The sequence below is a fragment of the Pipistrellus kuhlii genome, unplaced genomic scaffold (assembly GCF_014108245.1).
Source record: "Pipistrellus kuhlii isolate mPipKuh1 unplaced genomic scaffold, mPipKuh1.p scaffold_m20_p_42, whole genome shotgun sequence".
In the NCBI taxonomy this organism is placed as follows: domain Eukaryota; kingdom Metazoa; phylum Chordata; class Mammalia; order Chiroptera; family Vespertilionidae; genus Pipistrellus; species Pipistrellus kuhlii.
Genome location: NW_023425543.1, coordinates 1,056,170 through 1,080,936, shown reverse-complemented (window position 1 = coordinate 1,080,936; position 24,767 = coordinate 1,056,170). Strand labels below are relative to the sequence as shown.

The 24,767-nt window shown below is 53.5% G+C and overlaps 1 protein-coding gene across 1 annotated transcript in view; it reads left to right on the top strand.

Moving 5' to 3' along the window:
- Positions 1-2,981: 2,981 nt before the first annotated feature.
- The window catches only part of AGBL1 (AGBL carboxypeptidase 1), a 138,066-nt gene continuing 116,280 nt past the window's right edge, over positions 2,982-24,767 (top strand). Inside the window, exons 1-5 of the mRNA XM_036411817.2 lie at positions 2,982-3,096; positions 16,093-16,156; positions 16,275-16,421; positions 16,796-16,927; positions 19,106-19,199. Of these exons, the coding sequence (XP_036267710.1) occupies positions 3,046-3,096; positions 16,093-16,156; positions 16,275-16,421; positions 16,796-16,927; positions 19,106-19,199 (488 nt within the window). The 5' untranslated portion in view covers positions 2,982-3,045. The remainder of the gene's footprint in view (positions 3,097-16,092; positions 16,157-16,274; positions 16,422-16,795; positions 16,928-19,105; positions 19,200-24,767) is intronic.

Sequence of the window (24,767 nt, the reverse complement as noted above, 5' to 3'; positions counted from 1 at the left end):
TAGAAGGGGGGGGGGTTGGTTTCCCTCAGTCCAGCCTGCACCCTCTCCTATTGGGGACCCCTTGGGGGATGTCTGGCTGATCGGGGGCCCCTAGGGGATGTCAGGCAGTCAGACATCCCTATCACAATCTGGGACCACTGGCTCCTAACCGCTCACCTTTCTGCCTGCCTGCCTGATCGTCCCTGACTGCCTCTGCCTGCCTGTTTGATCGCCCCTAACAGCTCTCCCCTGCTGGCCTGATCACCCCTAACTGCCCCTCTTTTGCCAGCCTGATCTCACCCCCAACTGCCCTCCCTTACAGGCCTGATCTCATCCCCGACTGCCCTCCTCTGCCAGCCAATTTGGTTCAGATTGGCTCGTTTCTATGCCAGTCAGCATCTCTGGGCCTATCTCTGGGACTGATCAGAGAGGTGGGGCTTATCAGCAGCCCCTCCACAGAGGCCAGAGAGAGAGACAGAGGCGGGCCTGATGGCGAAGCCTGGAGAGAAAGCGAGAGGCCACGGAAGCTGCTGACCAGACCTGCTTCTCTTTGGGCCTTTCTCCGGGCCTGATCCACAGCCCCTCAGCAGTCAGTCTTCAGTCATTTTGGATGTTATGGACCCTGGGTTTTTATATATTAAGATTGATTTCAGAGAGAGGAAGGGAGAGGAAGAGAGAGACAGAAACATCCATGATGAGAGAGAATCATGGATCAGCTGCCTCCTGCACGCCCCCTACTGGGGATCGAGCCTGCAACCTGGGCTTGTGCCCCGACAGGGAATCGAACCGTGACCTCCCGTTCCTAGGTTGACACTCAACCACTGAGCCACGCGGGCCGGGCAAACATTGCCCTTTTCAAAGGAGATGACATCGGATTGAAAGACACTTTGGAAATGGGGCCGTGTGACCCTCCTACGGTTCTCACCTCTGCCTGACCCTCTCCTCCCTCCCCCCGCTTTTCCATGGTCAACACTTGTGAGCCAAGGCTCCCGACAGCCCCCTCGATGTTGTAGTTTGGGTGGAGGTCCCAGGGGAGGGCGTGCCCACGTGGCTCTGGGACCTCTTCTCTTGTAGGATCTGGCCCATCACTCAAGGCTGCCGAAATCTTCCTGGATTCCACCTAGGTCACTTGACATAGTTCTCTCTTTCTCAACGGGGCATCTTCAGAAAAGTCAGAGAAGCACACAGTCTTTATTTGAAGCCAGGTCATTGATAAACATGGTGAACAGGGCCCTGGCCGGTTTGGCTCAGTGGATGGAGCGCCAGCCTGCAGACTGAGGGGTCCCGGGTTCGATTCTGGTCAAGGGCACATGCCTGGGTTGCAGGCTCGATCTCCAGTGGGAGGGGCATGTAGGAGGCAGCCGGTCGACGATTCTTCCTCTGTCTCTGTCTCTGTCTCTCTCCCTCTCCCTTCCTCTCTGAAATCAATAAAGATGTTTGAAAAAATAAAAATAAAGATGTTAAACAGGAATAAGCCAGGGGTTCTCTGAAGGCGATTAGAAGAAAACTCCCTCTGTGGCCCTAACCGGTTTGGTTCAGTGGCTAAAACATCGGCCTAGGGACTGAAGGGTCCCAGGTTGGATTCCCGGGGTGTGGGCTGGATCACCAGCAGGGGGCGTGCAGGAGGCAACCAGTCATGGATCTCTCTCTCATCATTGATGTTTCTCTCTCTCTCCCTCTCCTTTCCTCTCTGAAATCAATACAAACATATTAAAAAGAAAAGAAAAGAAAAGAAAAGAAAAGAAAATTCCCTCCATGTCAGTGTTAATTTATTCATCACCAGTCTCCTCACTGTGCAGGTCTGTGCTTATTTCTTGCAAAAAATGCACACACTGATATGAAAGGGCACCTAAGCTACTGTCATCCATTGACCTATTTAAAAATATATATATTTTATTGATTTTCCACAGAGAGGAAGGGAGAGGGATAGAGAGCTAGAAACGTCGATGAGAGAGAAACATCGACCAGCTGCCTCTTGCACACCCCCTACCGGGAATGTGCCCACAACCAAGGTACATGCCCTTGACCAGAATCGAACCTGGTACCTTTCAGTCCACGGACCGACGCTCTATCCACTGAGCCAAATCGGTTTTGGCATTGATCTATTTTTTGATTTTGATTTTATTAATCCTCACCTGAGGATATTTTCCCATGGATCTTTTCGAGCGAGCAGAAGAGTGAGGGAAAGACACAGAGAGAGACACATCTAATTGCTCGCCTCCTGCATGTGCCCGGACCAGGGCCCCAGGCTGGGGAGGAGCCTGCAACCGAGGTACGCGTGGCCTCGACCGGAATCGAACCCTGACCTGCTGGTTCATGCATAGATAGGTTGACGCACAACCACGCCGGCTGGGGTCAGCCATCCCATCTCTGCGGCTCAGTGTTCTCCTTTGGGACCCCACAGGGTGGGTGGGATGCGGTGACAACCCCTGTACCCCGCAGTAGGATAGCTGGGAATGTGAAAATATCACGTAAGGGACCCGGACGGTTGGTAGGAACTGTCCGGGCTGTTGTTTTCCTTCTCAGCCAGGGCTCCTGTCCCGGGACCTCAGGGGGCCCTTGGGCCACAGTTGTGCAAGCGCTCCTGGCTCTCTTGTTACCCGGGAGCCGGCAACAAACCAAAATAAAGGAAAGGGGCCGGGCGGGCGGGGAGGGCCGGGCCTCCGCAGGGAGCCTGCCCCCGGTCAGCTGGGAATGCCTGTCAACCAGCCATCCAGGGTGGCTCCCGCAGGCATGGGCCTGGAGGTGGGGGAGTGACTCACGCCCGCCTGCCCGTGCCCTGTCCCCCCCCTGCCCCCCACCCTCTGTGCCCGCATGCTCCGGCCCCCCCAGTCCAGCACGGGCTCACCTAATCCCCACCGTGGGAGTCGGGGGCCATGTGTGCTGGAGCCGAGGTCTAGGGTTGCACGCAGGAGTGTGCGTGTGCATCGGAGGTCTCCGTGCAGCGAGCGAGCGGGCGTCCCACCAGGCGGGCAGCGGCCAGGTCAGCCCGGCAGCTCCAGCCCAGACCCGGCCAGCAAGGCGGGCACAGGCAGGCAGCCGCCGGGCCCCACACCCCGGGAGGGCATGGCCGAGCCGGAAGGCGGCGGGCTGCAGGTCCTGCTGCACACGCTTCAGGTACGAAGGGGCCGAGGGGGCTGCAGACGGGCCACCTGGCTGGCTGGCAGGCAAGCTGGGTCTCGGGGGACCCCCTTCCTGCAGGTCTCCCCCCCCCCCCGCCCCCCGGTGCCTGGGCTCGGTCGGTTCGCTCACGGGCACGGATCCCATCCCGGCCCGGGCGTCCGCAGCGGCTCTCTCTCACCTTGAGGCCGGCCCCGAGGGATGCTCTGGTGGCTGGCTGGCCATGGAACGGGGGACCGAGCGCTGTTGCTGCTGAGAGCTCTGCTGAAATCCCTGAACCCGGCGGGATTAGAGGCTCAGGCGGCGGGATCGGGTGTGCAGGAGAGGAGAGAGCAGGAGGGAGGGGAGTCGGCCCGCCTGGCACGGGAGGACCTGTTGATGCCGTCCCTCAACGAGGCGGAACGGAGCGCCAGCCCGAGCGGGAGGCCCCGCGCAGGAGGCGAGGGGCAGCGGGGGCAGCCGCCCCTCCGGGCGTCCGGCTGCGGCTAACTGTGTTCTGGCTTCCCACTGAGTGTGTGTCTTAGCGTTGCCCCGGGGCCCCTGCCCAGGTGGGTCCGGCCAGCAGGAATCAGGATTGCCCCGGGGCCCGGCCAGCGTGGCTCAGTGGTTGGGCTTGGACCTATGAACCGGGAGGTAACTGTTCAATTCCCGGTCGGTTGGTCGGTCGGTTGGGGCACATGCCCAGGTTGCGGGCTCGATCCCCAATGTGGGGTGTGTAGGAGGCAGCCGGTTGACGATTCTCTCATCATGGATGTTCCTATCTTTCTCTCTCTCTCTCTTCCTCTCTGAAGTAAAAAAAAAAAAAAAAAAATCGGTTGAAACCAGTTTGGCTCAGTGGATAGAGCGTCGGCTGCGGACTGTATCTTGGTTGCGGGCACATCCCCAGTGTGGGGTGTGCAGGAGGCAGCTGATCAATGTCTCTCTCTCTCATCGATGTTTCTAACTCTCTATCCCTCTCCCTTCCTCTCTGTAAAAAAAATCAATAAAATATCTATTTTTAAAAATCGCCGTGGGACAGGGTCTGGGCATCGGCCTCCCTAGAGAGTGGGTCTGTTCATTCCTAGGTTTGAGAACTCTAGACCTGGAGCAAGCTTGTCTGCATCCTAGAATCACCCGGGACCCACCACCTCCCGCCAATCTGGGCGCCCCCCTACCCGCCCGCCGAAATCAGATTTAATTGGTCTGGGAGCCACTTGGCCATGGATGGTTGGAAGATGCCCCGGGCGGTCTCCCTGTGCAGCTGAGGCCAAAAACCACTGCTTTCTGAACGCCGGCAGAGGCGTGAGCGTCACGGGAAGCAGATAAAGCCTGGGTTTGGGGTGGGTGCGTACTAGGGGCCGTGGAAATCTGAAGGCCGTGAACGGGGGTCACAGAGGAGGATGGGCTGTGGTACCTCCGCCCTGATGTGGAACGTAAACATTGTGTGTACTTCCGCTCTGAAAAACGGTCTTCCTTTTCCTCTGGTTCTTTTGACTTTTTATTATTTGAAAAATATATTTTTATTGATGTCAGAGAGGAAGGGGGAGAGAGAGAGAGAGAGAGAGAGAGAGAGAGAGAGAGAGAGAGAGGGAGAGAGAGAGAAACAGAAACATCCATGAGCTGAGAGAATCATGGATCTATTGTCTTCTGTATGCATCTTAGGGATCAAACCTGCAACCCGGGCATGGGCCCTGACCGGGAATCGAACTCTGACCTCCTGGTTCATAGATCAACGCTCAGTCACTGAGCCACACTGGTGGGCTCCTCCGGTTCTTAATGACAGTTGTAACCCTGAAAAGTTCAAGAATGACTAAATCTAACCTTCCAGCATACAGAGAAGGAAACCAAGTCTCAGAAACAAAATAGCCACCCCCTGCCCTCCCCCCCCCCCCCACCCAAGGTCAGGTAATCACCTAATTGGAGAACTCGGCTAGCACCCAACAATTCCAAGATGCCGTGACGGCGGCGTGCCTTCTGACTCATCCTACCCGATGCGTACAAGGCCAGGGCGCCTCTGGGCTGGTGGTGCTTGGCTTTGGGTGGGAGCGATCCTCAAACATAAATTTCCCATCGTCGGCGGCGGCTGGAAGTCACACCGCTAGTTGAGTGCAGCCTCCTGAATCCCCACCGGTGGGGGGTTTGTAATTGATATTTAGAAGGATTGCTCCGGGCCACGGCAGGATTCTCGGTCAAAGGAAGATTTAATTATGTTCCCTATTCCCTGCTTCGTCCGCAATTAACCAGAACATTAAAATGACGGGACTCGCTGAAATCTCTATTATATGTATAATAGAGGCCCGGTGCATGAATTCGTGCATGGGTGGGGTCCAGCCAGCCTAGCCAGGGGGAGGGGACATGGGCGGTTGGCCGGCCTGCCTGCTGGTCGAACTCCTGGTTGAGGGGACCATTTGCTTATTAGCCTTTTGTTCTATAGGATAGACACGGAGTGGCCAGATTCTTATGCATTCAGAGGTCATCATCATCATCTGGCCACTCCGTGTATATTAAAAACAAACCAACAACAGAAAAGTGCCTGTGAGCCCTACACGCTGTTCCAATGACCGCCATTTTATGGTTTCTCTGGCCGAGGACACAGTGGCGAGACTGGGGACGCTTGCCTACGCTTTTTATCAGCCCACCCTGCATTTTCCTGGGCGGCCGCCAGGGCCCTTGGATGGAAAGGCAGGCATCTCATTCCATCATGTTCTCATCTCTCCTCCATGCCTCGTGCTCATGGAGGACGGCGTGGGGCTGCCAGGGCAGCAGCACATGGGGTGCTGCTCCAGCTCCCACGCCCAGCCCTCCCCACCCCCCCAGTGGCACTCCCTCCCGCCGATGCACTTCCTGATCAAAGTGCAGAACGTGTGACCATTTGGTCAGCCTTGGTGCTGTCACACAGGCACTTTTTTTTGTTTGTTTGTTTGTTTTAATTTATTATTATTTTTTTATTGATTATAGTACCACATAATTGTCCTCAAGCCCCCATTCCCATCCCAAACCCCTCCCCACATATGCCCCCCCCCCCCCCCCGTTGTCCACGGCCACTGGCCAGGCCCATAGGCATGCACACAAGTCCTTTGGTGGATCTCTCCCCCTGACCCCCACCCTCTTCTACCTTCCCTCTGAGGTTTGAGAGTCAGATCGCTGCTTCTCTGTCTCCGGGTCTGTTTTTGTTCACCAGTGTATGTTGTTCATTATTTCTCCTAGATGTGTGAGATCATGTGATCCAAGAAATACTCTTGTAAGGACCTAAACTGAGATAAGCCATCATGGTTACTCTGAGAGGCAAATGAATCCGTATGTAGTGAGTTCCTTTCTGGGCCAACAGTTCTTTTGAGCCCCAATTTCAGTGCCAAACAGTTCCTTGTGTGTCCATGTCAGCCGTGCTATTTCAGATCTGATTGGTGGACAAATGGTGGTGATGCAGGTCCTACCACCTCTGGTTTGGTCCTGGGACGGGCACGTGTTTTGCTGGTTGCCTGGGTGCTTTGTGGTGTGACATCAGAGCGGCTCCCGCGGAAATCCAGGGCTGTGTGTGTTCGCTCGGCTCCGGCTTCAGGAAGCTGGTCTGGGATGGACGGGGAGCGAGGCTGCAGGAGGTGGCTTCCGTCTGGAGTCAGCATGGAGCTTTCGGTCATCAGAAGGAGGGACAAGACGGTTGGGTGGGATGGTATGTCCAGAAGAGCAAGGCCTGCTGCCCAGGCTGGCGTGGCCCGGTTGGTTGAGCATCATTCTGTGCCATGGAGGGTCACTGGTTCGATTCCCGGGAGTGCACATACCTACCCAGCTTGTGGGTCCAGTCCCTGGTCGGGGCACAAGCATGAGGTGATTGATCGGCGTTTCTCTCTCCCTCTCTCTAAAATCAGCACAATTTAGCCCTTGCCGGTCTGGCTCAGTGGACAGAGCATTGGCTTCCTGGGTTTGATTCCAGTCAAGGCACATGACTGGGTTGCAGGCTCTATCTCTAGTTGGGGGCGTGCAGGAGGCAACCAATCTCTCTCATCATTGATGTTTCTCTCTCTTCCCCTCCCTTCATCTCTGAAATTAAAAAGAATATCCTATCTAATTAAAGAGGAATAGGCAAATTGACCGACACTCCAACACATAAGATGGCTGCTCCCATGTGGACACAAGATGGCTGCCACAAGATGGCCAGCAGGGGAGGGCAGTTGAGGGCGATCAAGCCTGCAGGGGAGGGCAGTGAGGAGTGACCAGGCCGGCAGAGGAGGGAAGTTGGGGGAGACCGAGCCTGCAAGGAAGGGCAGTTGTGGGGGACCCAGGCCTGAGGGGAGAGCAGTTAGGGGTGACTAGGACTGCAGGGGAGGGGAGTTAGGAGCAATTAGGCTGGCAGGAGAGTGGTTAGGAGGTGATCAGGCTGGCAGGCAGAAGTGGTTAGTGGCAATCAGGAAGGCAGGCAGGGGTCAGGCCTAAACGGGAAGTCGGACATCCCTCAGGGGATCCCAGATTGGAGAGGGTGCAGGCTGGGCTGAGGGACACCCCCCTATGCACGAATTTCACGCACCGAGCCTCTAGTGTGTGTGTATATATATATTTATTTAAAAAAAGAATATAAGGACAGACATGGACACTTTGGGAAAGGTTCTCCTGGAGGCCTACAGGCCATTCTGCTCGGGCTCGGGAGGCCAGATGGCCATGGGGACAGCCTCCGCCTCGGGTTTCCGATGAGAAGCAGGCTCTGGTTTCACACTTGGGGTATCTGATGAGACGTCCCCCGAGGGGTTTGGCGAGAAGGCAGCATCTCCAGTAAACATCAGTGATGAGTTCTGCCCTTCCCCCTCTAAAAGGGAAAGCCCCAGTGGGTGTTCACATCTCTGTTCTCTGGCTCCCACCACCCAGGACAGCTCCGTGCCCTACATTTCAACCCCCTCGGCTGCTTTATCCCACCCCCTTCAGACGCCCATCAGCCCCAGCCGCTCCTGTAACCGTGCACAGAAGCTAAATGGGGAAGACGCTCAGAGCAAAGCCCGTTCTATCGTTTAATCACAGAATATATATTGCACATCGTGCCGAAACCGGTGTGGCTCAGTGGATAGAGCATCAGCCTGCAGACTGAAGGGTCCCAGATTCTATTCCGGTCAAGGGCATGTACCTTGGTTGTGGGTACATCCCCAGTAGGCGGTGTGCAGGAGGCAGCTGATGGATGTTTCTCTCTCATTGATCTTTTCTAACTCTATCTCTCTCCCTTCCTCTTTGTGAAACATCAATAAATTATATATATATATATATATATATATACAATACATATATATATATATATATATATATATATATTTTTTTTTTTTTAAAGAATTATAGTCTATATATATAAAAAGAAAATGCCTCTGAAACCGGTTTGGTTCAGTTGATAGAGCGTCGGCCTGCGGACTCAAAGGTCCCAGGTTCGATTCCGGTCAAGGGCATGTACCTTGGTTGTGGGCACATCCCCAGCGCGAGGTATGCAGGAGGCAGCTGATGGATGATTCTCTCTCATCGATGTTTCTAACTCTCTATCTCTCTCTCTTCCTCTCTGTAAAACATCAATAATATATATATTTTTAAAAAAGAATTCTAATCCATATATGTAAAAAGAAAATGCCTAAAAAAAATTTAAAAAAAGAAAAGAAAGAAAGAAAAAAGAAAATGCCCAAGTAAAATAAAGAAGTACTAGCTAACTTTTTTTTAAAGACCCAACTTTATAGCACTTCTTCTTCTGCATATCCAAACAGGAGAGGCTATTAATATTTGCACATAAGGTGCTGTCTGTCATATCGATTCTTCGGAAATGCTGGAGAATTTACCGTAGCACTCCAAATCAATTAGGAGCATTCTGCACGTGTCACCAAACGCCACTTGAAATAAAAAAGGGTGCGTCAGCCGCTGACATTTCAAGGGCTGTATTTGCGAGCCACTGAGGCCTGACAAATGGAAATTAGTCACAAACCTGGCCGGAATGGGAATCCAATACCGTTTGCAGTCTTGTTGAACAGTCCAATTAAGGAACTCTTTGTGGGCAGTGCGTATGCCATTCCTCCGTGTGGGTTATGACGACGGTGTCCCCGTTGGAAACCTGAAACTGGCTGCTGGACCGCTGATTCCCCGTCTCTCCCGTCTGGTGGGGATTGGGTGGGGCAGCGATGGAGGCCGCTGGGTGGTACGTTCCTGCTTTGTCTTGGCAGGGGTTTAGCATCCAGAGGTGCCATCTTGGACATGGCATACTGGTCATCGGTGGGTCCGGGCTGCTGGCCACTCCCGGAGCCCATTCAGCAGAGACAAGGTGGAACCCTACAGGAGCGCTGATTTCAGTCCTGTCGGCAGCGTGGAAGAGCCACAGGGCACCCACAAACCTCTGCTCTGCCCCCCACCGTAGCCAGCTGCCGATAGTGGGAGGAAGGACAGAGATTACAGGGGAAGTTGGCCAAAGGGTTATAAGGGCAGTTTACAGGTAAGAGGGCTGGAGATTTGCAAAGGCTTGTGGGTATGCAAAGGCCTGGAGGTTTGCAAAGGCTTGTGGGTATGCAAAGGGCTGGAGGTTTGCAAAGGCTTGTGGGTATGCAAAGGCCTGGAGGTTTGCAAAGGCTTGTGAGTATGCAAAGGACTGGAGGTTTGCAAAGGCCTGTGGGTATGCAAAGGACTGGAGGTTTGCAAAGGCTTGTGGGTATGCAGAGGGCTGGAGGTTTGCAAAGGCTTGTGGGTATGCAGAGGGCTGGAGGTTTGCAAAGGCTTGTGGGTATGCAGAGGGCTGGAGGTTTGCAAAGGCTTGTGAGTATGCAAAGGCCTGGAGGTTTGCAAAGACCTGTGGGCATGCAAAGGCCTGGGGTCTTCAAAGTTCTGGCGGCTCTGGTTTCGCAGCAAAGCTGTTCAATTTTAGCAGGGACGCCCACTGGTTTGCGCTAGAGTATGGACAGAGCCCGGGTACGCATTGCCTGCTAAATCTTCCCTCTGTTGGCTGTTTATTTCCTTTAAAAAAAAAAAAAAAAAAAGAATTCTTTTGCCGTCTGTGGCTTCGAAGATCACAGTTGGTCTTTGTCAGGAAAGGTACTGGCCTAGGTCAGGACTACACACCATAGTAGACTACTTTCCAACGAAAAAGGTTTAATTTCAGGCCATCCTTTGTGGTGACTTTAGACCGCCATGCAGGCCCTCCCTAGTTCATCAGGTCAGCACGTGGCCCCTTTCTGTCCACGCCATGAAGCTCCAGATGCTTGTATCCGAACGAACAAACACCCCAGCGTTTCGGAACACATAGCTTATACTTGTTATCCGGTTATAATCACGAGTAGCACCCCATTGCTCTCTCAAAACGTATCGTTATGTAACTGACACGTCTCTGGACATTTGACATCTTCACTTGGATATCTTACGGGCATTCCAATTCCTGTGAACTCTTGGATTTAAAAAAAACACCTAATTTTCATATTTCTTCCCCGCTAATGGCGTCAATATCCACCGGTTGCTTTTTCTTGATCGTTTTTGATTTCTCGGATCAAAATCAGTCAATAAACTCTCCGGGCTGTGCCTTCAAAACACATCCCCTGCCCCCATCTGCCCGATGCCGTCTCCTCCCTCCCGTCTAGTTCAGCCACAATCATCTCTTACTTGGAAGCGTCTTAAAAAAAATCCATCCTCCAAGTCGTAATCAGGTTGACATTTAAATCAGTCCCTGGCATTATTATTATTATTATTATTTGTGTGGCCTCGAATACTCTTACAAGAAGGGAAGTAAATAACGGGGAACAATAATGGAATCTCCCGTGCCACGGCGCTCCGCGGGGCAGGCGGGATTTACTGAGCGCCGTCCTGCCAGGCTATTTGCATGCGCTCTGTTATTCAATTTAGGCTTCCTCTCGTCTCTGTGTCTGTGGGCATCATGCCAGGGCGTGCCAGCTACAACAGAGCAAGACAAGAAGAAGCAGATCGATAAACAAGAAAAACGAGGCTCAGGACAATGACGCTACCGTAGCTTGCAAAGGCTGGATTTGAACCTTAGCTCGTTGGGGCTGAAACCCGAGGGTTGTCTGCTTGGATTTTTTGTTACCTTGTTGGAACTAATAATTTAAAAAAAATGTATATTTTATTATTATTATTATTATTATTATTATTATTATTATTATTTTACAGAGAGGAAGGGAGAGGGATAGAGAGTTAGAAACATCGATGAGAAAGAAATATCGATCAGCTGCCTCCTGCACACCCCCTTCTCGGGATATGCCTGCAACCAAAGTACATGCCCTTGACCGGAATCCAACCAGGGACCCTTCAGTCCGCAGGCGGAAGCTCTAGCCACTGAGCCAAACCGCTCAGGGCCATTTTTTTTTTAAACATATATATATATATTTTTATTGATTTCAGAGAGGAAAGGAGAGGGAGAGAGAGAGAGAGAAACATCCATGATGAGAGAGAATCATGGGTAGGCTGCCTCCTGGAGGTCCATCCCTCAACCTGGGCATGTGCCCTGGCCTGGAATGCAGCCGTGACCTCCTGGTCGATGCTCACCCATGGAGCCACGCCAGCGGGCTGGTCCTCTTCATCTGTCCTTGGGAGTGCTCCCTGAGAGGTTTTTGTATTCCGCGGGCCATTTGCCTAATGATTTATCCATCAGTTGCCATCCTTGTTGAGGACTTTCCCCCGGGGACTGTGTTGAGTAAGAATAGATCAGGCGATGGATGACGGAAAGCTAAAAATTGCCCCTTTTTCCTGGGTGAGGTAGGTAGTCCTGAGCTGCTGGGGGTGGGGGCGTACTCATGGCCCTGGCTGTCTTTCTTCTCTAACCAGCCTGAACCCTGGCCGGATAGCCCAGTGGTTAGAGCACTATCCTCATATGCCAACATGGTGGGTTCCATCCCTATTTAGGGCACACACAAGAGTCAACCAGTAAGTAAGTGGCATGATAGATGGATGTTCTCTCTCTGTGTGTCCCTTCCTCTCTCTCTATCTAAAAGCAATCAGGCAATCAACCCAAAATTAAAAAAAACAAAAACAAAAACACACAAGTGCATCCAGCCCTGTAGGAGCAGTTCTCATTCGAGGTGAGAACTAGGGGGGCTGAAGGCTGGCCTGGGGAAGCGCGCATGTGTGTGTGTGTGTGTGTGTGTGTGTGTGTGTGTGGAATGAGACTCAAGTATAAAGGCTCTGTCTCACAGCTTGGATTTCGGAGGAAAAACCCACAAACACAACGCGTGTTCTCTGCCCGTATTCATGCCGACAAAGGCTGCCTTGGCGTGAACTCTGGGTGCACCCCGGCCGCTGTTGGCGCTCTGCAAATCAGGCGCCTATGACAACACTGTAATTATGCTCCCGAAACAAAGGCGGTGAGGAGGAGATGCATTTTAACGACCCTTTATTTGCCTGCTCCAGGGCGGGGGGCCTGTGCAAATCAGGGCTGGAGAGCAGGTGCCGAGGTTAAAAATACCCGCGGCACAATCAGGAGCCCAGGCCCGGCTCTCCGGCGTGCTCGTGGCAGATGGGAGTGTCTCCCCGGGGGCCTGGATGTTTCGCGAGGCGATGCGGGTGGATGTGGCGCTGGATTCTTGGATTCTGTGCCCGGCGCAGCAGAAGGAGGGCACAGAGGACCAAAGCGGGCTTCTCAGCATCCGGGCGGAGCTAGAAAGCCTATTTGTACGTACCACCAACCGGGAGCGTCTCAATCACTCATGGATTCAATGTGGACTATTGGTTAAGACCAGGCAATATGTCAACATGTAAACCGGGTTGGCTTAGTGGAGAGTGCGTTGGTGTCCGATCCGGATTCTCCCTCCAAGGATCTGCCCCCGTGTTCCTCCCACGTCAGCTCTCGGCAGCCAGAACCCGCCGCTGCCGAGGGCGACAGTCACCGGAGCAACATGATACCGCCCGTTTCCTGCCACGGCCGGCCGCGGAGGCACTGACAGATGGAGTGCTGCGGGAAGCGCGGGTCCAGGCGAGGTCGCGGGCACAGGGTCACGGGCAGGACGGGAGAGACTGTAGGTCCTCCCTACACGGAAGATGAATGAGCTGAGTGCTTTTCTCCCTCAAGTGCCGAGGATTTGAAGAACATACGCAGCTCGGCCGGCGTGGCTCAGGGCTTGAGCACTGAGCTAGGAGAACCAGGAGCTCACGGTTCCATTCCCAGCCGGGGCACATGCCCCGATTGGATTCTCCGGGGAATCTGTGGATCTTTGGGGTCCCCCCAGGGCGGGGTGTTCCCATTTCAAAAGAGGCACCTGGGACCTACAGAAGTAGATGGTAGAGTCTGTGTAAATCACGGGTAGATCCTGAGAAGCTTGCAGAGTGGAGCTCTGGCGAGAGACGGGGCAGACGGACTATAATAGAAATGTGTTATGTTGGAAGACAGGATAATAACCTTTGTGACCCGGAGGCGATGGCCAACATCTGTGAGCTGGCCGGGAAAGAATCACTCCTTCCCGGGAAATGCTCTAAAGGCAGAGTTGATTTTTTTTTTTTTTTTAATGGCAGAGCAGCTGTCATGATAATGATCCTCATTATTATTGGACGTGTGGCCCGGTGCACGAAATTCATGCACATTAGGAGGGGATTACTTAGAGGGAATCATTTAATATCGCTATTTGCCCTTTCGCTATAATAGAAGTGTCGGCGATGAGAGAAAATTAGTAAAATGTATATGAAAACCTCCCTCCTGTCAGAGTCCACGGCACACCTCGGACCCAGAGTCAAGTCCCCGTCGACCCACGTGTGCCTCAAAAACACGTGAGACTCAGACCTGGCTGGCCCCCGCCCCCACTGGGCTAGATCCAGACCTGGCCAGTCCCACCCTTATCAAGCCCTGCTAGGCAGGGGACATAGCCTCAAGCCCCCTGGCCCGGCACCAGGGCAGGAGGGCATGGCCTGACCATCCCCTGGCAAGCCCCACAGGGCGGGGGAGGGTGTAGTCTGGGTCCCTGCTGATTGCTCGTTAAGGCTCCTTATGGGAACTTGGCTTCAGCTGTGGGTGCAGCGATCTTTGTGATGGAGTGATGGTCATATCCCCTCTTTTTAAAAAAATATATATATATTATTGATTTTTTTACAGAGAGGAAGGGAGAGGGATAGAGAATTAGAAATATCAATGAAAGAGAAACGTCGATCAGCTGCCTCCTCCACTCCCCGTACTGGGGATGTGCCCGCAGCCAAGGTCCATGCCCTTAACCGGAATACAACCTGGGGCCTTTCAGTTTGTAGGCAGACGCTCTAGCCACTGAGCCACACCGGTTTCAGCTAAAAATATCTTTTTTTTTTTTTTAAGTTGACCTCTATCTCTCTCTCCCTCTCTGAAATCAAGAAAATATATATATATTAAAAAAAATAGCTAAAACTGCTTTGGCTCAGTGGATAGAGCATCAGCCTTCAGACTGAAGGGTCCCAGGTTCGATTCCGGTCAAGGGCATGTACCTTGGTTGCAGCACATCCCCAGTAGGGGGTGTGCAGGAGGCAGCTGATGGATGTTTCTCTCTCGTTGATGTTTCTAGCTCTCTATCCCTCTCTCTTCCTGTCTGTAAAGACTCAATGAAAGAGAGAAAATAAAATAACAACAACAACAACAATAATAAAGAATAGATGGATGGTATTATTAAAAAAAAGAAAATAAATAGAAGTTGGTTTTCTGAAGGAAGAGGGAGGTAGAGCCCTACTCCTGCCTTGGTAGCAACGTGACCAAAGCGTCAAAGGCCCAGGTGTACCCATGGTGAGCGTGGGCCACGGGGGGACCGGTCCTACGTGGCCACCACATGCAGTGCCAGGGCGTGGGCCGTGGTGGGGATGAGCCTCCGGTGGCTGATGTTTTCCCGACTCGTGATGCGTCAGGAGGAGGGAGGCCTCAGGCAGACCGAACATTGCCAAGCAGGGGAGCAACAAATTCGAATCAGAATTCGAGCAAATTGCAGTGCAAACTCCCCCCTCCTCCCTTCCACCGCCTCCACCCTCCCCAGACTGTGAAAGACACTGTTTGTCTGCCTCTCCCTGTCAACTTGGCAGATCCACTTCTCTCTCTCTCTTTTTTTAATAGGAATGTCTTCATCGGGGGATTTTACTCAATGGCTCCTTTAACTTCCCGTGGCATCCTGCCTTCTTGAATCGCTATGATTACCGAGGGGGAGGTCACGGCGTGGCGTGGCCCGTCTACATGGTGGGAGATATCGCCGAAACCGGTGTGGCTCAGTGGATAGAGCGTCAGCCTGCGGACTGAAGGGTCCCGGGTTCGATTCCGATCAAGGGCACATACCTTGGTTGTGGGCACATCCCCAGTAGGAGGATGTGCAGGAGGCAGCTGATTGATGTTTCTCTCTCATTGGTGTTTCTAATTCTTTGTCCCTCTCTCTTCCTCTCTAAAAAAATCAATTAAAAAATAAATAAATAAATAAAAAAGAATGCCACCAGCGCCCGGCTGGCGTGGCTCAGCCGTTGAGCGTTGACCTATGCACCAGGAGGTCACTGATTCCCGGGCAGTTTGTGTCCTGACGGCCTGGCCTGGGGAGTGTAACGGATGGTTTCCGATGAACGTTTCCGAGATGACTGCATGAATAATTAAATGAGAGGAAATGAAATCCCGGTCCTTTTCTCCTTTTTAATCAGTTTCTATGTCCCTTTCCTCTTTCTCTCATCTGCCATCTCTTACCCTCTTTTCCTTTTTTTTTTTTTTTTTTTTTGCTCAATTTCATAAAGAACTAATACTTTATATTCATTAGCTAGCGAATCTGGCATTTTATGTCAGCCAAGGAGAGAGAGATAGAAACACCAATGATGAGAGAGAATCATGGGTCGGCTGCCTCCTGCACGCCCCACACTGGGGATGGAGCCCGCAACCCGGGCCTGTGCCCTGACCGGGAATCGAACCGTGACCTCCTGGTTCCTAGGTCGATGCTCAGCCACTGAGCCACGCCGGCCGGGCCGGGCGCCGTTTATGGCAGGAAGCCTTTCTCAGGGGAAGGAAGCCCAGCGCCCTGCCCTCCCCACGGGCAGCCCCGGCCACGCCGCCTCCCGCCTCCTGCGTGTGGAGTGAAAGGCCCTGTGTTCTCGTTGCAGAGCTCCTCCGACCGCGCGTCCGTCCTGAGCATCCTGCAGCTCCTCGGGGACCTGCTCTCCGCGGGTGAGTGGGCCACGTGGGGCTGTGGTGTCATCAGGGAACCTGGGCGGGGGGGGGGGGAGCTCTGAGGAGATGAGAGGGGCCTTCCCCGTGGCTCAGCTCCCCTCTGCTCCCCCCACAGGCACGGACCGGCGGATCCGCTACCTGATCAGCAAGGGCGGCAGCGAGGCCCTCCTGCAGGCCCTGGTGGACTCGGCCCGGACCGCGTCTCCGGACTACGGCGTCCTCCTGCCCCTCTTCCGGCTGCTGGCCAAGGTCGGCCTGCGAGGTACCCGCTCCCCGGGCCTGCGGGGTGCGGGTGTGCGGTGGGTGGTGAGAGGAATTTGGGGATGCTTCTAACTCTCTATCCCTCTCTCTTCCTCTCTTAAAAAATAAATAGAATATATAAAACAAAATACCAAAGAAATGCACGTGAACGTATTTAGGCGCAAAACGCCGGGTGCAGCCCTGAGTGAGGCCGTGGGAGCCTCTGGTTCCCACGGGGACATGCTCAGCAGCACTCCCCCGCCGATCTGAGACGGCTCCCCGGCCGTGGCTGGCGTCCTCCCACCCTCACCTTCGCCTCCCTCCCCCTCGCGCACACCGCGCAGCCTTCCGAAGGAGCGTGCGCCCCCACTCAGAGGGGCTGCTCTGTGTTCGCAGATAAGAAGTTTGGACAGAAGGCCCTGGAACTGGGAGCCCTGGACGTGACCCTGATCCTGGCCCGCAAGAACCTGTCCCACGGCCCCAACCTCCTCCACTGTCTCTGGGCCCTGCGCGTGTTTGCCTCCAGCGGTACGGCGCCCCTGCGGCCTTCTGGGGAGGCGGGCGGGAGGGGGAGGGGGGCTTCCAGGCCTGGGCCGGGGCCCTGGGCACGTACCTGGGTTGCAGGTTCGATCTCGGCCACGGTCAGTTGGGGGGAGGGTTGTGAAGGAGGCAACTGATGGCTGTGTCTCTCCATGGCCCTGACCTCCTGGTTCATAGGTCGATGCTCAACCACTGAGCCACGCCAGTGGGCCAGTCACAGGCATATTTGCTGAGCAGAGAATCAGGTTATGTGGGAAGGGCCGATGGGAACTGTGCACACCCAGCTCTGATGGAGGAAAAGGGAAGCGAGGAGATGAAGCTTTGGTTAGAGGAAGGCGTAGCCAGAAGGTGTGCCATGCCCACGTGCAGCGTGCCAGCGACAATTTGAAACACTTCATTCTTTTTTTTTTTTCTTTAAATATATTTTATGGATTTTTTACAGAGAGGAAGAGAGAGGGGTAGAGAGTTAGAAACATCGATGATGAGAGAGAAACATCGATCAGCTGCCTCCTGCACACCTCCTACTGGGGATGTGCCCACAACCAAGGCAGATGCCCTTGACCGGAATCGAACCTGCGACCCTTCAATCTGCAGGCCAACGCTCTATCCACTGAGCCACACCGGTTTCGGCGGAAACATCTCATTCTTATTACATGTAAGACTTCCCTTAGCAGGAAGCTCCAGCAGGTCCTGGGAGCTGCCTGTGGGGGTGAGGAGGTGGCCGAGTGCCTCCTGGTCTGAGGCTGCATATGCTGTACCAGTGAATGGTTTTATAAGTGATTTTTATCTATTTTATTTTTACGTTTAATATATTTTTATTGGGCCCTAGCCGGTTTGGCTCAGTGGATACAGCGATGGCCAGCGGACGGAAAGGTCCCGGGTTCGATTCCGGTCAAGGGCATGTACCTTGGTTGCGGGCACATCCCCAGTGGGGGGCGTGCAGGAGGCAGCCAGTCCATGATTCTCTCTCATCCCTGATGTTTCTCTCTCTCTGGATTTCCCTCTCCCTTCCTCTGGGACATCAATGAAAGTATATTCCAAATAATATGATAATAAAAAAATTAAAAAAAAAAAGACCTCCTTCAGCAGGGAGCTCCGACAGTGGCTGGGCGTGAGGGGATGGCCGCTTGTCTCCGGGTTTAAGACTGCGGCTTGCTCTGTACCCACCGACGGTTTCATAAACCCCTTTAGACGTGATCCGATCCGGCTGTACGCACGGCCTCCTCTGAAGGCCGGCCAGCAGCGTGCACATGCCCACGCGCTGCTCGCTCCCTCCCTCCCTCCCTCCCCGGTGAATGGTTCCCACAGCCTCCTCAGCACTCCTCCCGGAGGAGGGGCGGGCTGGGGCCGGGCCAGAACCCAGCGGTTGGCAGCGCTGAGCTGCGGGGCGGAGGGTGGGAAGGGGGGCGGGGGATATTTATAGAGCCCTCAGAGGTCTGACCTTGGGCCGGCCTCCAGCTGGGAAGAACTCAGTGGAAGATCGCTTATTGTCATCCTCTCCCGAGTCTCCCGTCTCCCGGGGCAGAATTTACGCTCTGAGCGCTCTGTCCTCGCAACTCGACTTCATCCTAGCCTTTTGCGGGCTCATGTGCCAGGAGATTGCTTTATTTATGTGTGTGTTTAATGTCTTTTTAATTTTATTTTATTATTATCTATTTGTTAAATATATTTTATTGATTTTTTTTTTTTTTACAGAGAGGAAGGGAGAGGGATAGAGAGCTAGAAACATCAATGAGAGAGAATCATCGACCAGCTGCCTCCTTGCACACCCCCCACCGGGGATGTACCTGCAACCAAGGTACATGCCCTTGACCGGAATCGAACCTGGGACCCTTCAGTCCGCAGGCCGACGCTCTATCCACTGAGCCAAACTGGTTTCGCCAGAGATTGCTTTATTTATGTGTGTGTTTAATATCCTTTTTATCGATTTCAGAGAGGAAGAGAGAGCAAGAGAGAGAAACATCCATGATGAGAGAGAATCATGGACCGGCTGCCTCCTGCACGCCCCCTACTTGGGATCGAGCCTGCAACCTGGGCCTGTGCCCTGATGGGGAATCGAACCCCGACCTCCAGGTTCCTAGGTCGACGCTCCACCCTGAGCCACGCCGGCCGGACCGTTGCCTGGTTCCTGTTGTTCAATCCCGCCTGTGCCTTTGTCTTCCTCAGTCACCACGGGAGTCATGCTGGGCATCAACGGCGCCATGGAGCTGCTCTTTGAGGTCATCCCCCCGTACACCAGGCGGCGTCCCTGGATCATCAGGTACCGGGGCTTGGGTTGGTCCTGTGTGTCCGGGAGAGAGGCAGAGACGGCGATGGCCTCCCGGAAAGAGGCAGAGACGGCGATGCCGATGGTTCTCGTGGTGCTGCCAGCCCCACTGGGGGACGGTGTCCCCGTGGTAGATCCGGTGCAATGACGTGGCTTGTCTCACACACACACACACACACACACACACACACACACACACTATAGGTCATTTCCTCTCCTCTGCACAGCAATCCCGCGTGGATATATTCTGGTCCCCGTTGTCACACGGGGAAGTGAAAATGGGTGAAGCCGTAGCCACAGTCTTAAGGCTGCGAAAGGCAGAGTTGGGCTTTGTATCCAGTTCTCTCCGGCGCCAAAGTCTATTTTTTCTGCCCAAAGACTCCAGTAGTTCTTTGTGTTTTTTATTTATTTTTTAAAATATGTTTTTTAAAATATATTTTATTGATTTTTTTTTTTTTTTTTTTTTTTTTTTTTTTACAGAGAGGAAGGGAGAGGGAGAGAGAGTTAGAAACATCGATGAGAGAGAAACATCCATCAGCTGCATCCTGCACCCCCCCCACTGGGGATGTGCCTGCAACCAAGGTCCATGCCCTTGACCAGAATCGAACCTGGGACCCTTCAGTCTGCAGGCCGACGCTCTATCCCCTGAGCCACACCAGTCATGGCTAAAATATGTTCTTATTGATGTCAGAGAGGAAGGGAGAGGGAGAGCGAGATAGAAACAGTCGATGAGGAGAGAGAATTTTGGATCGGCTGCCTCCTGCACGCCCCCACCGGGGACCGAGCCTGCTCTCAGCTTCAGCACCCGGGCTTGTGCCCTGACCGGGAATCGAACCCTAACCTTCTGGTTCATAGTTCCGACGTTCAACCGCTGAGCCACGCTGGCCGGGCCTCAGGTCTTCTTTTCACTCTCAGGCAACTCCACCGTCCTGAGTATCATCCCTGAAAGACAGTCCGCCAACGACAGGGAGAGATGATGATCCTGGGGCCCCCGCAGGTAACTTTCCGATAGGAAATCTGGGCCTCCCAGCCATTCGTCGCGGCTGTGGGCTGGTTTTCAGATTTTTTTTTTTTTTTTTTTTTTTACGATCGGAAAATGAAACTCTGCCATTCGCCCGGCCCCGAGTGCCCGGGGGGAGTGAATCACCAGCTTAAAAAGGGAGCCGGTCAGACGCGAAGGCGTTGGAGCTATTTGGAGGCATCAGGCCCCATCATTCACGGCCGTGACTCAGCGAGGACATAGTGAGGGAGTATGAGAAGAGACCCAGCCAATTTCCCGGACCTGTGGGGTCCCTCTGGCAGCCCAGCCCTCCCGTGCCCAGCCACGACCCATTTGTTCCGCATCCCAGCATCCATCTCGGGCTCCTGGTCCCACCCGTTATTTTTATATTTTTATATCTCACCAACAGCAAGACCAGGATCATCCATTCTCACCTGCAGCTCTCGGCACTGTCGTTTCCCAAGGTAAAATACAATCGTATCTCAGAAAAAAAACAAACCCTCAAAACCCAAGCCCTAGCCAGTGTGGTTCAGTGGATAGAACGCTGGCCTGCAGACCAAAGGGTCCCAGGTTCGATTCCGGTCAAGGGCACGTACCTCAGCTGCAGGCTCCTCCCCAGCCTAGGCCCTGTTCAGGGTGTGTATAGGAGGCAACTTATTAGTGAGTTTCTCTCACATGGATACTTCTTTTTGTCTTTCCCTCCCTCTTCCACTCTCTCTAAAATTCAATGGAAAAATATCATTGGGTGAGGATTAATTTAAAAAACAAACAAACAAAAAAACAAATCAAAACCAAACCAACAACAAAACAGCCCTTGCTGGTTTGGCTCAGTGGACAGAGCATCAGCCTGCAGACTGAAGGATCCCAGGTTCGATTCCGGTCAAGGGCACATGCCCAGGTTGCGGGCTCGATCCCTGGTGGGGAGCGTGCCCGAGGCAGCCACTGATGTTTCTCTCATCATCGATATTTCTCTCTCTCCCTTCCTCTCTGAAATAAATAAAAATATATTTAAAAAACACACAAAAACAAGCCAAACAAGACAAAAAACAACAACCACCCAATAACAAATTCCTCATCAAATGTGTTGAGAAGTACTGGGTTAAAGGGAGCGCGGTAGGTTTCTTTACCGTGAGAATTCTCGGGGCCTTCCTCACGCCAACACACGTTCAGACTCTCCGAGATGGGAGCGTGGCACACCCCGTCCTCACACCGGATTGCCGGGTTGGAGACTGTCTTTGGCTGGGGGTCACTGTTCTCTGTACCAGACCGGTCAGGGCAGTTGTAAGCTTTGATGTGTGTGTAATACCGTTCATCTATTCGTACGAACGCGGTTGGCTCCTTGGCTGACGGCTTCCATCAGAGCCAGAGGAGAATGTGCAGATGGGACGTTCTTCCATGGAGTCCCCTCCTGAGGGCCATTAAGATGCACCCAGTGAGTTCTCCTGGGCGCCCCTCGGGTGCCAGGCCCCGCGGGTGGGCATGCAGAGGATGGAGTGCCGTGCCGGGGGACGTGAGCAGCCCTCCCGGGTACCACCCTCCCCCCGGCGCCGGGAGCCCGGGCCGAGCTATTCTGGGGCACAGCTTGGTAGGAACAGATGCCCGCGGTGTGCCACTGTTCCCTCCCTGCCCCGAGAGGAGATGAAGCCTGCCCTACTTCCCCGCACAGCCTAAAATTAGCCTCCAGCTGTCCCCCGACTGAGCCCCCCTGTGTCCGCACGGTACTCAGGGCGAGATTTACGGCCGGTCCTCGCACCACGCGCCCACACCTCCCGGAGAGGAGGGCCACGAGCAAGGTCACTGGGTCAGCCGGGTGGCCGGCGGGGAGCCAGCCCTCGGTCCCGGGGGAGGCGGCTGGCCGGCCGCCCTCACGCCCCAGGTGCCCACCGGGCTGGCACGGCTGGCACACAGCGGGGCTGCTCTCACGTGTTCGCGTCGGCTTTGGCACCGGCTTCCGAGGGACCGTCCCTTTGACGGCGGCCCTTCCCTGACTTCAAGGGAACCAAGCACAGGGCCCTAGCCGAAACCAGTGTGGCTCAGTGGATAGAGCGCCGGCCTGCGGACTGAAGGGTCCCGGATTCGATTCCAGTCAAGGGCATGCTCCTTGGTTGCAGGTACATCCCCGGTGGGGGGTGTGCAGGAGGCAGCGGGTCGATGATTCTCTCTCATCGACGTTTCTAACTCTCTCTCCCTCTCCCTTCCTCTCTGTAAAAAATCAATAAGGTATATATTTTCTTAAAAAGAGAGAGAGATGCTCCAAGAGCAGCGATGGGAGGACTCGGCCGCGTTGTCACGGAGATGAAGACGCCCATGCTCCTCCTCTTCTCCAAACAGCGACCGGATGTCTCCCTGGGCACGCGTGTTCCCAACACCCCCCACCCCCGTGCACGGGGACTCCACGCCTCTCCGCCCAGGGTCCCCCGGGACACCGTGGGCCCCGTGGCCGTGGCTCACGTGGGGCCTCAGCGTCCACCCACCCCGGATCCCTCGGAAGTGAACACCCTGGAGCAGGAACAGACACAGTCCGGCCGCCCAGCCTCCCGGGTGCTGATGCCCTGAGCGCGCCCTCCCTCCCTCCCCCCTCAGCTCCGCTTACTGACAGTGACCGGTGCCTCGCCACCTGACTCCACGGGGGAATGAATAGTTTCCTACGTGCATTAGGCCTTGGCAGCGAGGCCCGGCTGGCTGCGGGCCCTGCCCTCTTCCTCCGGGGAGGCCAGGGAGCTCTCCCTCCCTCCCTCCCGGAGGAGGAGAGCTGGTCCGAGGAGCCGGGCGTCCACGTGGAGATCGGGTGGCCCAGGCCCTGCGTCTGGAGAGAGGAGGTCGCAGAGGCCCAGGGCGGTCAGACCCAGCCGGAGGCTATTCTCTTCTCAGGACACTGTGTGGCTCAGTGGATAGAACGTTCAGCCTGCAATCGGAAGGGTCTCGGGTTCGATTCCAGTGTCAAGGGCATTAGAAAAATTTAAAAAAAAGGTGCCAGAAAATAAAAAAAGAAAGAAAACACTGGATGGGCACAGGAACAAAGATAACACTACAACAGCGTCTCTTTGGAAAGAATGCAAATAGAAAAGGTTGTGGGCTCGGTTCCCCACCCCGTAGGGGCCGTGCTGATCCATGATTCTCTCTCATCATTGATGTATCTCTTTCTCTCCTTTCCCCTCTTTCTTCCTCTCTGAAATCAATTTAAAAAAAAATCTTAAATTGTTCGTGCCCAGCCAGCATGGCTCATTGGTTGAGCATTGACCCATGAACCAGGAGGTCATGGTTCGATTCTCGTTCAGGGCACATGCCCGGGTTATGTGCATGATCCCCAGTAGGGGGCGCACAGGAGGCAGCCGGTCCATGATTCTCATCCTTGATGTTTCTGTCTCCTCCTCTTCCCTTCCTTCTTCCTTCCTGTCTCTCCAAAATCAATAAAAACAACACACACTAAATACAAGGGGGGCCTTCCAGGCAGAGGCAGGTACAACTATAAAGCTAAGAGGGCACGAAATATAAAGCATGGCTGGCGTGTGTGGCTGGGGGGCAAGGGCGGGAAGTGCCCCAGGCTGGTCTGGAGCCTTCCTCCTTCACAGACCACAGCGGAATGGGAGGGTAGGATTCCCACACAGGAAAGAGAAACACAGATACACTCATAAAAATATTCAATTTGCCCACAGCCAGACAGGAGCACAATTTAGATCAAGACACCCATCTCCCAAATCAGACTTGCAAAGATTTTGAAAAATGGCGATATTTATCGCGGGTGAGGATTCAATAAAATGTGCACTCACCTGTGCCACTCAGATTGTAGATGGATCAATCCTTCGTGAAAAACAATGAGATGATGTACATCAAGATTTCTTTTTTTAAAAAAACTCCTCATTCCTTAACCCAATTTCGCCACTTCTTGAAACCTGTCTAAAAGAATCATTGAGAACTGGCGGATGAAGAAGAATGCACAAAAATATTCCCATCGTAGTTTTATTTATAATTGGAAATGTTATCACCAGAAGAAAAAAAATTGGATAGCAGTGAGTGTAGAGTAAAAGTGATATATCTCTACATGATAATAGCATGTCGCAACACACAACAATAGATTAGGGATGATGTTTGCCAGGGGTAATAGCTTACGGTAAAATAGTGGGTAGAAAAAAAGTAAGGTTCAAAATTCAGTGTGATCTCAACTATATAAAAATATACACACAACGTCTGCTTAGCACCAAGGCTGGTCAGATGTACCTTCCCACCTGAAAAAAGAATTATGAGCTACGGATAAAAATACACAAAGCATCTAGCTAGTGTGGCTCAGGGGTTGAGCATCAACCTATGAACCAGGAGGTCATGGATTGATTCCCAGTCAGGGCACATGCCTGGAATTTGTGGGCTTGATCCCCAGTAGAGGGCATGCAGGAGGCAGCCGATCCATGGTTCTCTCTCATCATGGATGTTTCTATCTATCTCCCTCCCTCTCTCTCCCTCTCTGAAATAAATAAAAACATATTAAAAAAAAAAAAAAGCAAGACCTGGAAGGATGAATCTGTTTCCAAGAAACACAACTGCCTCCCAGAATAGAGCTTCAGAAT